The sequence below is a fragment of the Balaenoptera acutorostrata genome, unplaced genomic scaffold (assembly GCF_949987535.1).
Source record: "Balaenoptera acutorostrata unplaced genomic scaffold, mBalAcu1.1 scaffold_898, whole genome shotgun sequence".
Taxonomy (NCBI): domain Eukaryota; kingdom Metazoa; phylum Chordata; class Mammalia; order Artiodactyla; family Balaenopteridae; genus Balaenoptera; species Balaenoptera acutorostrata.
The window spans coordinates 1-11,847 of NW_026645730.1; the positions used below are offsets into that span (position 1 = coordinate 1).

Below are 11,847 nucleotides of genomic sequence, written 5' to 3' on the forward strand. Positions count from 1 at the left end.
CCAAATCCAGGCCTCCACAAGAACCCTCTAGGAACTGACTCTGTCCAAGCTTTGGGCCCACATCAGACCCGGAAGTTATTTAGATCTGAGGCAGTTCCTCGAAAGGAGGATGCAGGGCAGCACATACCATGGACTTCTGTCCCACCCAGTCAGAACTCCTGCTCTCCCAAGGCTCAGGTGACCTACAATGACCTGCAAACCTTCTCAGAGGTACCTGTGCTGATTGAGCTGCAATCATCCTCCCGGCGAGCAGGCAGCCAAGACTGGGTGTACCACGCCATGGATACAGTTCCTAAAGCCTGCCAGAACTATCGCCAGATGTCTACGCCTCCCAAGACCAGCTGGAAGCCCTACTGTCCTGGGTCAGGCACCCGGCTAGGGCGTGTGGTCTTTGACGCCCGCCAGAGACAGTTCAGAGCGGGCAGGGACAAATGCGAAGCTCTGTCTCCCAGGCGCCTTCACCGAGAGACATCCAACAACTCACCGGAGACCATCAAGGAGTGGGGATATCAGGGGACAGATATGCATGAGGAATAAAGAGACAAGAGAAGTGTTCTGTGGTTGTGTGAGGACATCCACCCCAGCCCCATCCCACAGGGCCTGATGAGGACCTAAACTATCCCTGCTTTCCCTCCATCGCTGTCTAGCTAAATCCGTTATCCCCAAGGCCCTAGAGCTGCATTGTCAATTACAGTAGCCACTAGCCAAATATGCCTATTAGAATATAAAGTAGTTAAAATTAAGGAAAAGTAATTCTGTTAAAAATTAAGTTAAAAAGTTAAAAATTCTCTTCCTCAGGGAACAGAATTTCCCTGGCGTCCAATTCTGTTCCCTGGTGGTCCAGTTGTTGGGACTTGGCGCTTTCACTGCTGTGGCCGGGGTTCAATCCCTGGTCGGGGAACTCAGACCCTGCAAGCTTCATGGCTTGGCCAAAAAAGGAAAAAATTCTGTTCCTCAGTGTCATGATCTTCTAAGTGCTCAGTAGTCACATGGAGCTAGCGGATACTGTATTGGACGGCACAGGTTTAGAACGTTTCCATCATCATGGAAAATGCTATTGGAGAGCAGTGCTTTAGAGTTTAGAGCAATTTTCCTTTCCCTGTCACCCACCCCCAGCATCTTAAAGCTCCCCCAGAGCCCAGGGAACTTAGTTCTTTTTAGGGTGGCTCAGAAGCCACCCTCTGGGGAGGAGGTAAGATGTAGGCATGGACACCCAACGCCTGATTTCCCCAGACTGTGAGAAGAAGCCCAGGCTTCAGTTTTCCTGATCTGGTCTCTTGGGTCACGACCAGAGGTATGGAAACTTGCCTCCCCCGTTCTGGGCTGTGTTTGGGGCTCGTGGTTACTGAGGGAGAAGACCTCTCTTGGTCAGTGACTAGGAAACCTTGTGTTTTAGGCTCCCCAAATTGAGCCTTGGATTCTGACGGTCCCCTCCTTCATAGGTCTCTAAGTTTTTCGAGGTGTCTCCACTTAATTTTCTTGCCCATGGACTTAGGCCTAGTTCACTGTGGAGACAGACCCCTAGGAAAAAGGAATGTAAGAATTCCTGGTCCAGCAATGCATTGGTCTAATCTGTGAGCGTGTCTCTGGTGTCCTATCTTTCTGTCCTATTATTCTGGCTCCTAGTTTCAGCCTGGACTTAAGCTGTGTCCATGATAGCACTGGCCGCTGAAAGCAATTTCCTTCCCTTCATAATTTTTCATTGCCCTGCCCTAGCCCAGCTGGAGTATCCTCTGGACTTGATTTTCAGTCCTGATAGCTCTTCTGTATACACACATAAGCTGCGAGATTGCAAAGTGTTTTCCCTGCCACCACTTGTGTGTCTGAGGTGGGCAACACTAATATGTCCCTTCCCTGAGTCAGATGTCCGTCCCTGGGTCACTACATGCACACTATCAGTGTGTTCTTGTCTAACATTACCACCACCGATTCCAAGGAGATACGTCCCAGCGGGAGAGCCCATTCCCAACACCTCTCTGGCTCAGCTCTGACCTTGGACAAGTCATGTGCAACCTTTCTAGGCTTGCAGTCTCACCTCTAAAATGAAGTTATAATTGCATGCAAGAACCCTTCTAGATTTAAATGACCAGGGCTCCTCTACTCCCAAGTGAGATGTAGAGTCCCCTATTTCTCCGCATGCCCTAGTGTATGTCCCTCATTATTGTTTGCTATTCAGATCCATCCTATTAGGCCTCTGTTCTAACCCCAAGGAGTGTTTGTGCGGTTGACCTGGTCTTGTAAAGACACAGAATAGTTTATCTGCATAGAAACTACAACTTCCATCAGGCACTACTTCAACGGAACCGGAAAGGATGTGGGGGCGTGGCCCCAACGCCCTGGTAGTTTTGAAGACAAACTACAACTCCCAGGATAGCCGCGGGATCTCTGCAGAGCGAAAGGATGGACTGAACTCTGACTGGAGGCCGGGCTGGTCCGGAACCACCCCGACAGCCTCCAGAAAGGGGCGTGGTTATAATTTAGGGGTGTGGCCTTGCAGGCAGCAGGAAGAAGTTACCTGTTGAATCTTCCTATCCGTTCTCTTCCCAGCCTTTGTAGCTACCCCTAAGAGGGAAGCCGTAAACCACTAGCCTCTTCTGAAAAAGAGGTAAGGGGACGTAGACAAGGGTCAGCGAAGGAGGCTACTGCATTCCTTAGGAGGGGCCAAACAGCTACTTTCTACCTGCTGAGTCAGGTGAACCGTTCCATGGGGGCGGGGACCAGCATATGAGAAAAGGGCAAGGACGGAGGAGGTGTTTATTTGTTCCCTTTCAAGACTAAATTTAGGGCCCTTCGTCTGCAGACCCATTGGCGGACTGTGCCTTGGGAACCCTCTTGGCCTCTGGAAGAGAAAAGAACGGGGGCCAGTTTTCCGCAGCAAAAGGAACGGCCCGTCTGGGCTTCCTCCCGTCTGTGTATTTCCTAGCCCCAAAACGACAGAGCCATATGGCTTCCGCGGTCTGGGGGAGTGCTCCCTGGTGGGGCCCACCGCCCCCAGCCCCAGCCCGGCCGCTCACGGACATCGACTTCTGCTCTGGGGCGCAGCTGCAAGAACTAACCCAGCTGATCCAGGAGCTGGGTGTGCAGGAGAGCTGGAGTGAAGGTCCCAAGCCAGGACCAGATCTCCGCCAGGCCAAGGACTTTGTTTTCTCTTTGCTTGGTAAGTAACCCTCCCAGCCTTCGGGAACTTGCAGCTCTCAGCTCCGCCTCACCCCGCCCCGGCTCTGGATCACGCCTTTACGATCCCTTCTCTTTCCTTAGGTCTCGTTCACCGCCGGGACCCTCGCTTTCCTCCTCAGGCAGAGCTCTTGCTGCTTCGTGGCGGGATTCGCGAGGGCTCCCTGGATCTGGGGCCTGCGCCTCTAGGTCCCTACGCTCGGGGACCTCACTACGACGCCAGCTTCACCCTCCTGGTGCCCGTGCTTTCGCTAGATGGTACTGGGCAGGAGCTGCAACCGGACGTGGGATCCTGTTACGCATGGCTCTTCCTCCCAGAGCAAGTACGCGGAACCTCGGTCCGGGAGGCATGGCAGGATTGCCTAGGACCCCCAGTCCCAGGAGGACGTGATTCGATCTACCCAGCCCAAAGCAAACAAACTCCCAAGGATCCGCAAATCTCCGTGGACCAGCTGCACGGTGACGTCACTGAGCCTGAGGCACACGAGTCTTTGGAAAAATCACCTAGTAATGTTTCAGTGCCAGAATTGCCTCAACAAGACGTAACCGATGTTGACTTTCCCTCACCACTGAAAACAACGAATGGTGACGTCACCAAAGCAGCCGACGTTAGCCCAGTGCCACAGCCGTCGGAGGCTCGGGAGGCATGGCCCACATTGTGCCCCGCCCAGGTGGCTGCCTGGTTCTTTGCTTCGCTGGCTGCGGTCGCTGAGTCCCTGTTTCCGGTCCCGGGTGCCCCGCGCTTGGTCCACGCAGCCCGCCACGCGGGGGTCACCACCATCCTCCTGGCTACGCCTGGGCCCCCGCGCCGCCTCCTGCTTTTCGACTTGATCCCCGTGGTGTCCGTGGCCGGCTGGCCCCAGGAGGCTCGGAGCCACTCGTGGGCCGGCCCGCTGGCCTCGGAGTCGTCTTCCTTCTACCTGGTGCCCGGCGGCGGCGGCACAGAGCGGCCGGGCGCCTTCGGATGGCAGCTCTGCTTCGCCCGCCAAGAGCTGGCGCTCAAGACGCGCATACCCGTTCCCCTGCTGCAAGCGCACGCGGCGGCCCAGGCGCTGCTGCGCCCGCTGGTGGCCGGGACTAGGGTCGCGGCGCCTATCTCCTGCGGACGTTGCTCTACTGGGCGTGCGAGCGGCTGCCCGCGCTCTATCTGGCGCGACCCGAGAATGCGGCCGCCTGCTGCCTCGGGCTGCTGGATGAGCTGGGCCGGGTGCTCGAGGCCGGGACGCTGCCCCACTATCTTCTGAGTGGCCAAAAGCTCGGTGCGGGGGACGGCGCCGCTTCGCTGCTCCGGGCGTTGGCCCTGCTTCGCAGGGACCCTGCCCGCGCGCCGCTGTGGAAGAGGCCAAGGCTGCACGCAAGGGGGGCGGCTTAGCCGGCGTGGGAGGCGGGGCCCATTAAAGACGCTGTTCCTACTAACCTGGAATGTGCTTCTGTTGGCCAGCGGGATGTGGAGGGGACTGCTCCCCTCACCTGGGAGACAGGCTGAGCGCCTTGGGCCCGAAGAACCCGTTCTAGAAGGCCTCCTCGCCGGTTCCTCCGCTTCCTCCCACCCTCCTCCCGCCGCATCCCTGGCACAGGTCGTTCCATTCTGGCCTCTCCACTTTCCAAATCTGTGGCCAGCACCCCTCCTGCTCCCATGCAGCCTCTGGCATCCATCTCCCGCCAGTTCTTATGGTCTTTTCTCTTAGGAGTCAATAGGGATGGGGGTAACATATTTGCTGAAAAAACGTGTAAAGGAGAAAGGTATGGAGACCAGGGACTGACCAATTTGTCTCACACAAAAGCAGAGATATTAAGGAGGCCGGATTTCACCCCAGGCTAGACCTCACCACCACCGCTATCTCTTCAGTTATTTCCCCCACCTTCCTCATCCAGTTCTGTCCTCCATCCCGGGCAGTAGGGTCCCTTTCTCCATTCTCGGGGCATCTGCCATTCCATCTATCTAAGCCCAACCTCTCCCCCCATCCAGAGTTCCATTCAGTGGAGTCGCCTCCTTGTCCCTCCTCCTCTGAACCCCGAGACATGCGAGACATGCGGCCTTGTCTTGGCTCCACCTGTCTCTAAGACCGTCCCCCCTCCCCTGTGTACCGGGAGCCTTCTCTCCACAGTGTCCCTGAGACCTCCCCTTCCAGGCCCCCTGCCCCCTGCCATGCAGTCCCCGGACTGGAGGCTCCCTGCCCTCGCCACCACCACGGCCTGTCTCCCAGCCCTGCTTCTGGCCCTGCTCTCACCCCTGCTGCCACGCTCATGCCCTGAGCAGCCAGGTCCCACCAGGTGCTCTACCCAGAGGGAGCCTAGGGGCCGGCCGTGACTTCCGGGGCTGCTGAGACCCTCAGATCCTTGGGCCCGGGAAAGGGGTCAGAGAGGGGGATGTCTGAAAATGGTCCTGGCTGATCACTTCTTTCCTTCCACACTCACACCCTCCAAAGCCTTTTCCCGAGATGGCGCGGGGGGTTCCAAAACTGACAAAGCCAGGGCATAAATCTTCTGCACCCCGGGCTCAGCCAGTTCCTGGAGCCCTTTGCCCTTTTCATGGCCACCAAGCCATAGATTTATAGGTCCACTGGAGCTCAGGATTAGTTTCCTTCTTTCCCTACTCCACCTTTTGCCTTGTTCCAGACAGGTTCTGGAACACCAGGCACCCCAGCCAGGGCCATTTCTGCACTCAGGGTCTGTGCTGGAACACAGGCATGCTGCCAGGCTCTGTTCTGGATCCATCAGGCTTCTGTCCTTCACCCAGATGGACCCCTGGTTTCCAAGTGGAGAGAGGCTGGATTTGGGCCCTGTCCAGCTGTTGGTCTTGGCCTGAATTGAGCCAGTCTCAGATCACCACAGGTTTAACTTTCTTACCCCAGAGACACCCAATTCTAGAGCGTGATGTTCTAGACACGTACGGAGCCATACTTCCTTCTGAATCTCAGCTCTAGGACATAGACCACGACTCTCAGCCCTTCCCTCTAGGATGGAACTAGACCCTATATAGCCATGTTATTGCTCTAGAGTAAGAGTTCTAGACCCACGCTCCCACCTTCTCTAGTGATACCTGTTAAGCAGGAGCTCTGGAAAGGACACAGCTATGATTCACAAAGAACTAAGTTCTGGATGGATCAAGAACCACTTCTTGTTTTCCCTAGACAATTTTCCAAAAATCTTATTCTTCCTATAGAATGCTAACCTTATTTTTTACATGCAGTTTCTAGCTCCTGCAACTCAGCTGGGGTCCTGCCAGGGAACAGAGGCTGAGGAAGGGCAGAGGAATTTTGGAAGGAATCCCTGGCTCATAGAAGGGCAGCTAGGATGGGGAAGGGGCCAGAACTATGGCATGACTGGACCTGTGCCTGGGTTGGGGGGACGTGAACACTTAGCTACCTCAGCAGGAATTCCTTCCAGGTCCCCTTTAAAGCTGAGGTCTTTAGGGTAATGGGTCTAGAATCAAAAAGACAAATGGGACATAGCTTTGACCTCCCCAAATGAGGAGACCCCAATTCAGCAATAAGTCCCACCCTTCTCCCCTACGGGTCAGGCCAAGGAGGGTGAGGGCCTCTTGGTCTCTAGACCTCATACACCCCTCCAGCTTCTAACTGAACAGAACTTGCTTTACCTCAGCTGGATGTCAGGTACCCAAAAAGGCTCTGCTCCCAGGGGACCGGTCTCCACTCCATGCTTTCTCAATTAAAGACGATTTATACAATTGAAGTGTTATCTGCCATCTGTGGGTAGCAGGCTTTGGCAGTTGCTCGGGGAGGGATCAAGTCCCAGGGGCGGGGCGGGCGGGGCGGGGCGGGTGGGCTGGGCTGCCCCCCAATAACAGGTGCACATTCCTGGGCGCCTCGTCACTTCCCCTGCGCTGGCTGTCCTGGCGGCTCACCCAAGCGGACTCACTGAGCGACGCGGGCGGGCTATGACACCAGGGGCGCTGCTGCTGCTGCTGCTGCTGCTGCTGGGGGCGTTGGGGGCGCCGTTCGCCCCGGGTAAGTCTGGGCCTCAAAGGGGTAAGGTAAACATGAGATCTAGAAACAGTCATGCCCGGATCCCCAAGTAGCATCCTCCGTAAGGCCTAGAGCTGAGACATGGAATCCCAAATACTAGCTGGGTGACTGTGGGCAAGTCACCCCACCTGTGTTCTTTAGTGTCCTTGTCTGCAAAATGTGAAAAAATACCTACTTTCCGGAGCTACTGTGAATGAGGATGAATCGAGATGATACAGGCACAGTGCCTGGTATCTACTCTGAGCTCCTCCCTCAGTATTTTCCCAGGCCTCTGAGGCTTGCTGCATAGGGAGGTGCTGTCTCTGAGTGTGATTCAGTGGATACTAAGAGTCCTGGCCCCTTCTCCCCATTATCTTCTCTTAGCCGTCTACTACAAGGCCTAACCATTTACCAGTAGAAATTCATCACCCTCTCCCTGACCCATCTTAAAATACAAATGCCCCCAAGAGAAGTAAGACTTTGAGCCAGTAGGCAAGAGCTGGAGGTCTTGGGGCTCACCCCGAGTCTGGATGGGCTGGAATGGGTGAGTTGGGGTGAAGGGTAGAGCAGGTAATCACTGCACACTTCAGTTAAAGAAGGAGGTATCTTTCGAGCCGTGGGGTTTCTCCAACGGAGGCTGGAACACCCAGATAAGAACAACGAGGAAGCCTCGGCAGTCCAGCCTTGACCCCTGCGGGGAGTGCGGTCAAGATACCCGGCCATAGGGGCAGAGCTGGCGGGTGGGCGGGGACATGCCTGCTCTGCAAGCTGATTGGCTGGCAGGTGCGCGCTGGCGGGGCCCGAAATTAGGGGCTACCAGGCCGTGAGGACCGCTAGTCCCACCACTCTCTCGGCCCCGCGGCAGCCGGAATCGGGCTTCTGCTTCCCAGCCCGCGGCGCCCCCACCACCTCGCTCCCCACCACTCCCCCGGCTTTCCGGGATCCGAATTTGGAGGCCCCTTAAAGGGTCCCCGTTGCTCTTCGCCCGGTCCTGCAGAACGGAAGTGGGGATCCTGGACTTCGGTCCCAGACGGTGGAGATCGGGATGGCTTCCGTGCTGATCCGAGAAGCCAAGGAGGGAGACTGTGGAAATATCCTGAGGCTGATTCGGCTGAGGGCTGCAGGCCGGAAACCGGGGTCCCAGAGGGGGTCAGAGCGGCGCTGCTGGAGTGGGGGCGGGAAGGAGGAGGTGGGAGCAGAGGGAGGAGCGCGCCCAGGGCTCCTGCTCTGGGAGCAGCGAGGCCCTCCTGCCTTAATCTAGCCTCTGTCCGCACGCTGTAGGAACTCGCTGAGTACGAGAAACTCTCAGACCAGGTGAAGATCAGTGAAGAAGGTACGGGCCCAACACCTGAGTCCTGACGGAGGCTGGGGTGGAAGTGACGGATGGGTTCCCCAGGCAGTAACTCCAGACTGGGCACACACCCAGGCCTTCTGTCTCTATCTCTTTGTCACAACTCCGATCTCTGCAGCCCTGAGAGCAGATGGCTTTGGAGAGAATCCTTTCTATCACTGTTTGGTAGCAGAGATTCTTCCTGTCCCCGGGGAGCCACAGGGTAAGAGCACCCCTATCTCAGAGGTGCCCTCTCCAGTCAGCCTCAAAGGTCTCTCCCCCAGGTGCCCAGCGGCCTGACCCTTCTTTTTTTCTCTCTCAGGGCCCTGTGTGGTGGGCTATGGGCTATACTACTTCACCTACAGCACATGGAAGGGACGAAACATTTATCTGGAAGGCATCTACGTGAAGCCAGAGTATCGGGGTACTGGGCAGAGGCCAGGCTGGGAGAAAAGCAACCCATAGACTGGACCACCATCCCTTGCCTCTTAATCCTAGCCTATGGTCTTTTCTGATCCCCTTCAACTCAGACAATCCCTCTTTTTGTCTTTTTCTCCCCACATCAGGTCAGGGGATTGGCTCCAAAATAATCAAAAAAGTGGCTGAGGTGAGGAGAGGGATGGAGCTACAAGCTGGGCGCTGGCAAAGCAAAGCTGTATGGGAGGCACCTGGGTTGAATGGAGGGCGAGAAAGTCTTTTCCTTTTTGACCCAGGAAAGTGAGTGGTGTCTTCTCCCACAGGTGGCCCTGGATAAGGGCCGCTCCCAGTTCCGCCTGGCAGTCCTAGACTGGAACAAGGGGGCTATGGACTTGTATAAGGCCCTAGGAGCCCAAGATCTGACGGAAGCTGAAGGTTGGCACTGCTTTCGCTTTGAAGGAGAGGCGATGAGGGAGTTGGCAGGAAAGTGACGCCATCCCTTGGGGATCTCCATTTCAGCTTCTTCATCCCCACCAGCTCAAGCAGTCCTCAGAGACTGTCTCCACTGACCAAGGCCTCCCGGAAGGAAGGGAAGGAGGGTTGGAGGTGAATATTCCCAGATGGAAAGAACAGAGGTGAGGAAGAGGCAAGCCTTCCCACCTCCTTGTTAAGGGTGAAAAATAAATGAGAATTCCCATGTGTTGATGTGGTGTTGGGTGGAGGAATTGAGGATGTGACAAGCTTCAGCTATTACGACCCTTCCTCAGTGTTTTCTGGTCAGTGGATATTGCTCCTGGGGATAAAAGTGGGCCTAAGATGACTTTCACCCACAATGGACCAGAATATTGGCTCTGGCCTCTAGCATATATATCAGGCTTGTTGGTCAGGTCTGGGACCCAGACAAAGGCCTCCAGTGTCTGGACTGGGCTGTGTGGAATCCGAGACTGAGGCAGGCCCACCGACTCAACAGATGGAACAGGCTGCCACCTGGTGGCGGCATTTTAGGGACACTGGGAAGGACCACTGGCCCCAACTTTTTAAAAAATCCGCTCAGCTAGCGAGTGCTTTTTCTTTTTCAAAAGTCACAAAGCCTTTTTTTTCAGTTCAACAGAACCAAAACAAACCTTTAGGACCCATGGAGACAAGAAGGGAAACAGGTTCATTTCCTACTTTCATAATATTTTATTATACAAGTAATGCAGGTTTGTTGTAGAGAAGTTTGAAGGGACGTATAAAAATAAAATCCATAGCCTTACTTACATCTCTACTCTTAACCCTTTGGTACTGATTCCTTAGATTTTTTCAATGTACATATATACATATAATTAGTTAAGTATGTGGGGATTTATGGGATCAACTCTTTTGCAACCTGTTTTTTCATTTAACAATAAATCAGAAACATCTTCCTAAGTTATTAAACACATCCTCACTTTCAGTGGTAACATATTATTCCTTTTGTGGAGGAACCATTGGTTAAATGGTCATAATTTAGACACTGAAAGTGGACAAGCAGGTAACATAAATGTGTAAATTGTAAAACACAGGATCAATGGAGTCTAGAGAGTTGAAGATCCATCTTAAAATTCAAAAAAAAAAATACAATTCAGCCAAACAACACTTCAAAGGCCCAAATTCTTCCAGAGTGGTGCCAGTTTTGGGCCCTTAAAACGAGTTTACAACAGATGGGCCTTTAGGACAAACTTGTTTGAGAAATAATGAAGCTTGTCTGCCCCTTCCACAGATGGGAGCAAGAAGAATCCAGTTTCATGCCCTTGGCTCATCTAATCTGGCAGGGATGAATATCTTTTAAACATGAACAAGTTATCTTTTGATGGCACTTTTTAAACTTAACTCAGAATGAATTATTTCTGGAAGGACACACAAACAAGCAGAGAGTGGTTGCTTCCAGGGAGAGGAACTGGGTGTCCAGGTAACGGAAGGAAGGGGACTTTTCCCCATGCCACTTTGGATCTTCTGAATTTTGTGCCTCGCCCATGTAGTACTTCAGAAAAATGAATAAATAAAACTTTAAATACTAATGCAGAAGAAAAGATTATGAACTAGGAAACAATATTTCCAAAATGGATCTTGCCCCCGTCCTGTTTTGTCTTTGCTTTTCAGAGTTTACACTTGTTTTTTTGTTATTCGCTCACCCTGACCCAGATCTTACCGGTTTTCATAGGGTGTCTTTGCACCCCGGCATCAATCCATTCTGCAGCCACCCCATGGTCTCCCACCCACTCATCACTTCATTAACCTCCTGTAGGGTGATTCTATTAAGTGCTGGGGCTGACTAGTATGGAGTGAAAATCACCTGGGTTCTGTCCATTCCAGGGAGAACAGAGGGGAGGGCATTTAGGGGGAGGGATTTTTAAAGAAAGAATAGAGATCACTTAAAATATCTCTCAAATCTGTCCACATCCCTAACCCCACTTCCACTATCACCTCTCTTTGAAAATTGCTATAACCTCCTAACTGATCTCCCAGCCTCCTTCTGTAACTACCCCCCTTCCATGGGGTTATTTTTTTTTAATCATAGATATACAGTATACTATTTAAAGTGTCAAATATCTCTACAAGACCTATATAAGAAAACAGTAGTCTCCCAATTCCCCAGCTCTTCAGAGTCAATCACTTTCAATTGAGTTTTTAAATTGTATTGTTATGGGGGGGTTTTGTATTCACCTTCATATTTCAAATTCAAAATGGCATACAGATATTGCTACTTTTTTTTTTTTTTGGCCACATTGGGTCTTCGTTGCTGCACACGGGCTTTCTCTAGTTGCGGCGAGTGGGAGCTACTCTTCGTTGCGGTGCGCAGGCTTCTCATCGCAGTGGCTTCTCCTGTTGCGGAGCACGGGCTCTAGGCGCGTGGGCTTCAGTAGTTGTGGCGCACGGGCTTAGTTGCTCCGAGGACGTGGGATCTTCCCGGACCAGGGTTCGAACCCGTGTCCCCTA

At 53.5% G+C, this 11,847-nt stretch overlaps 1 protein-coding gene and 1 pseudogene across 8 annotated transcripts; both read left to right on the forward strand.

Moving 5' to 3' along the window:
• Window positions 1–2,306: 2,306 nt before the first annotated feature.
• On the forward strand, window positions 2,307–6,865 carry LOC130706693 (transmembrane protein 102-like; annotated as a pseudogene).
• A 123-nt stretch (window positions 6,866–6,988) lies between these two features.
• LOC103010226 (thialysine N-epsilon-acetyltransferase) lies at window positions 6,989–11,032 on the forward strand. 8 transcript variants are annotated; one of them, XR_009006856.1, is made up of 9 exons: window positions 6,989–7,145; window positions 8,140–8,291; window positions 8,424–8,475; window positions 8,612–8,695; window positions 8,795–8,896; window positions 9,039–9,079; window positions 9,213–9,324; window positions 9,409–9,524; window positions 10,631–11,032. XR_009006856.1 is itself a non-coding variant. In XM_057539373.1 (8 exons), exons 1-8 carry the CDS (start codon window positions 7,076–7,078, stop codon window positions 9,456–9,458), a joined length of 663 nt encoding a protein of 220 aa, XP_057395356.1. In that variant the 5' UTR covers window positions 6,989–7,075; the 3' UTR covers window positions 9,459–10,148. The 8 variants fall into 8 exon arrangements, 6 of the variants coding, with proteins under 6 accessions (XP_057395356.1, XP_057395355.1, XP_057395357.1 ...); XR_009006855.1 differs by having other exon boundaries at window positions 9,213–9,524; window positions 10,631–11,024; XM_057539373.1 differs by lacking the exon at window positions 10,631–11,032 and having other exon boundaries at window positions 9,409–10,148.
• Window positions 11,033–11,847: the final 815 nt, after the last annotated feature.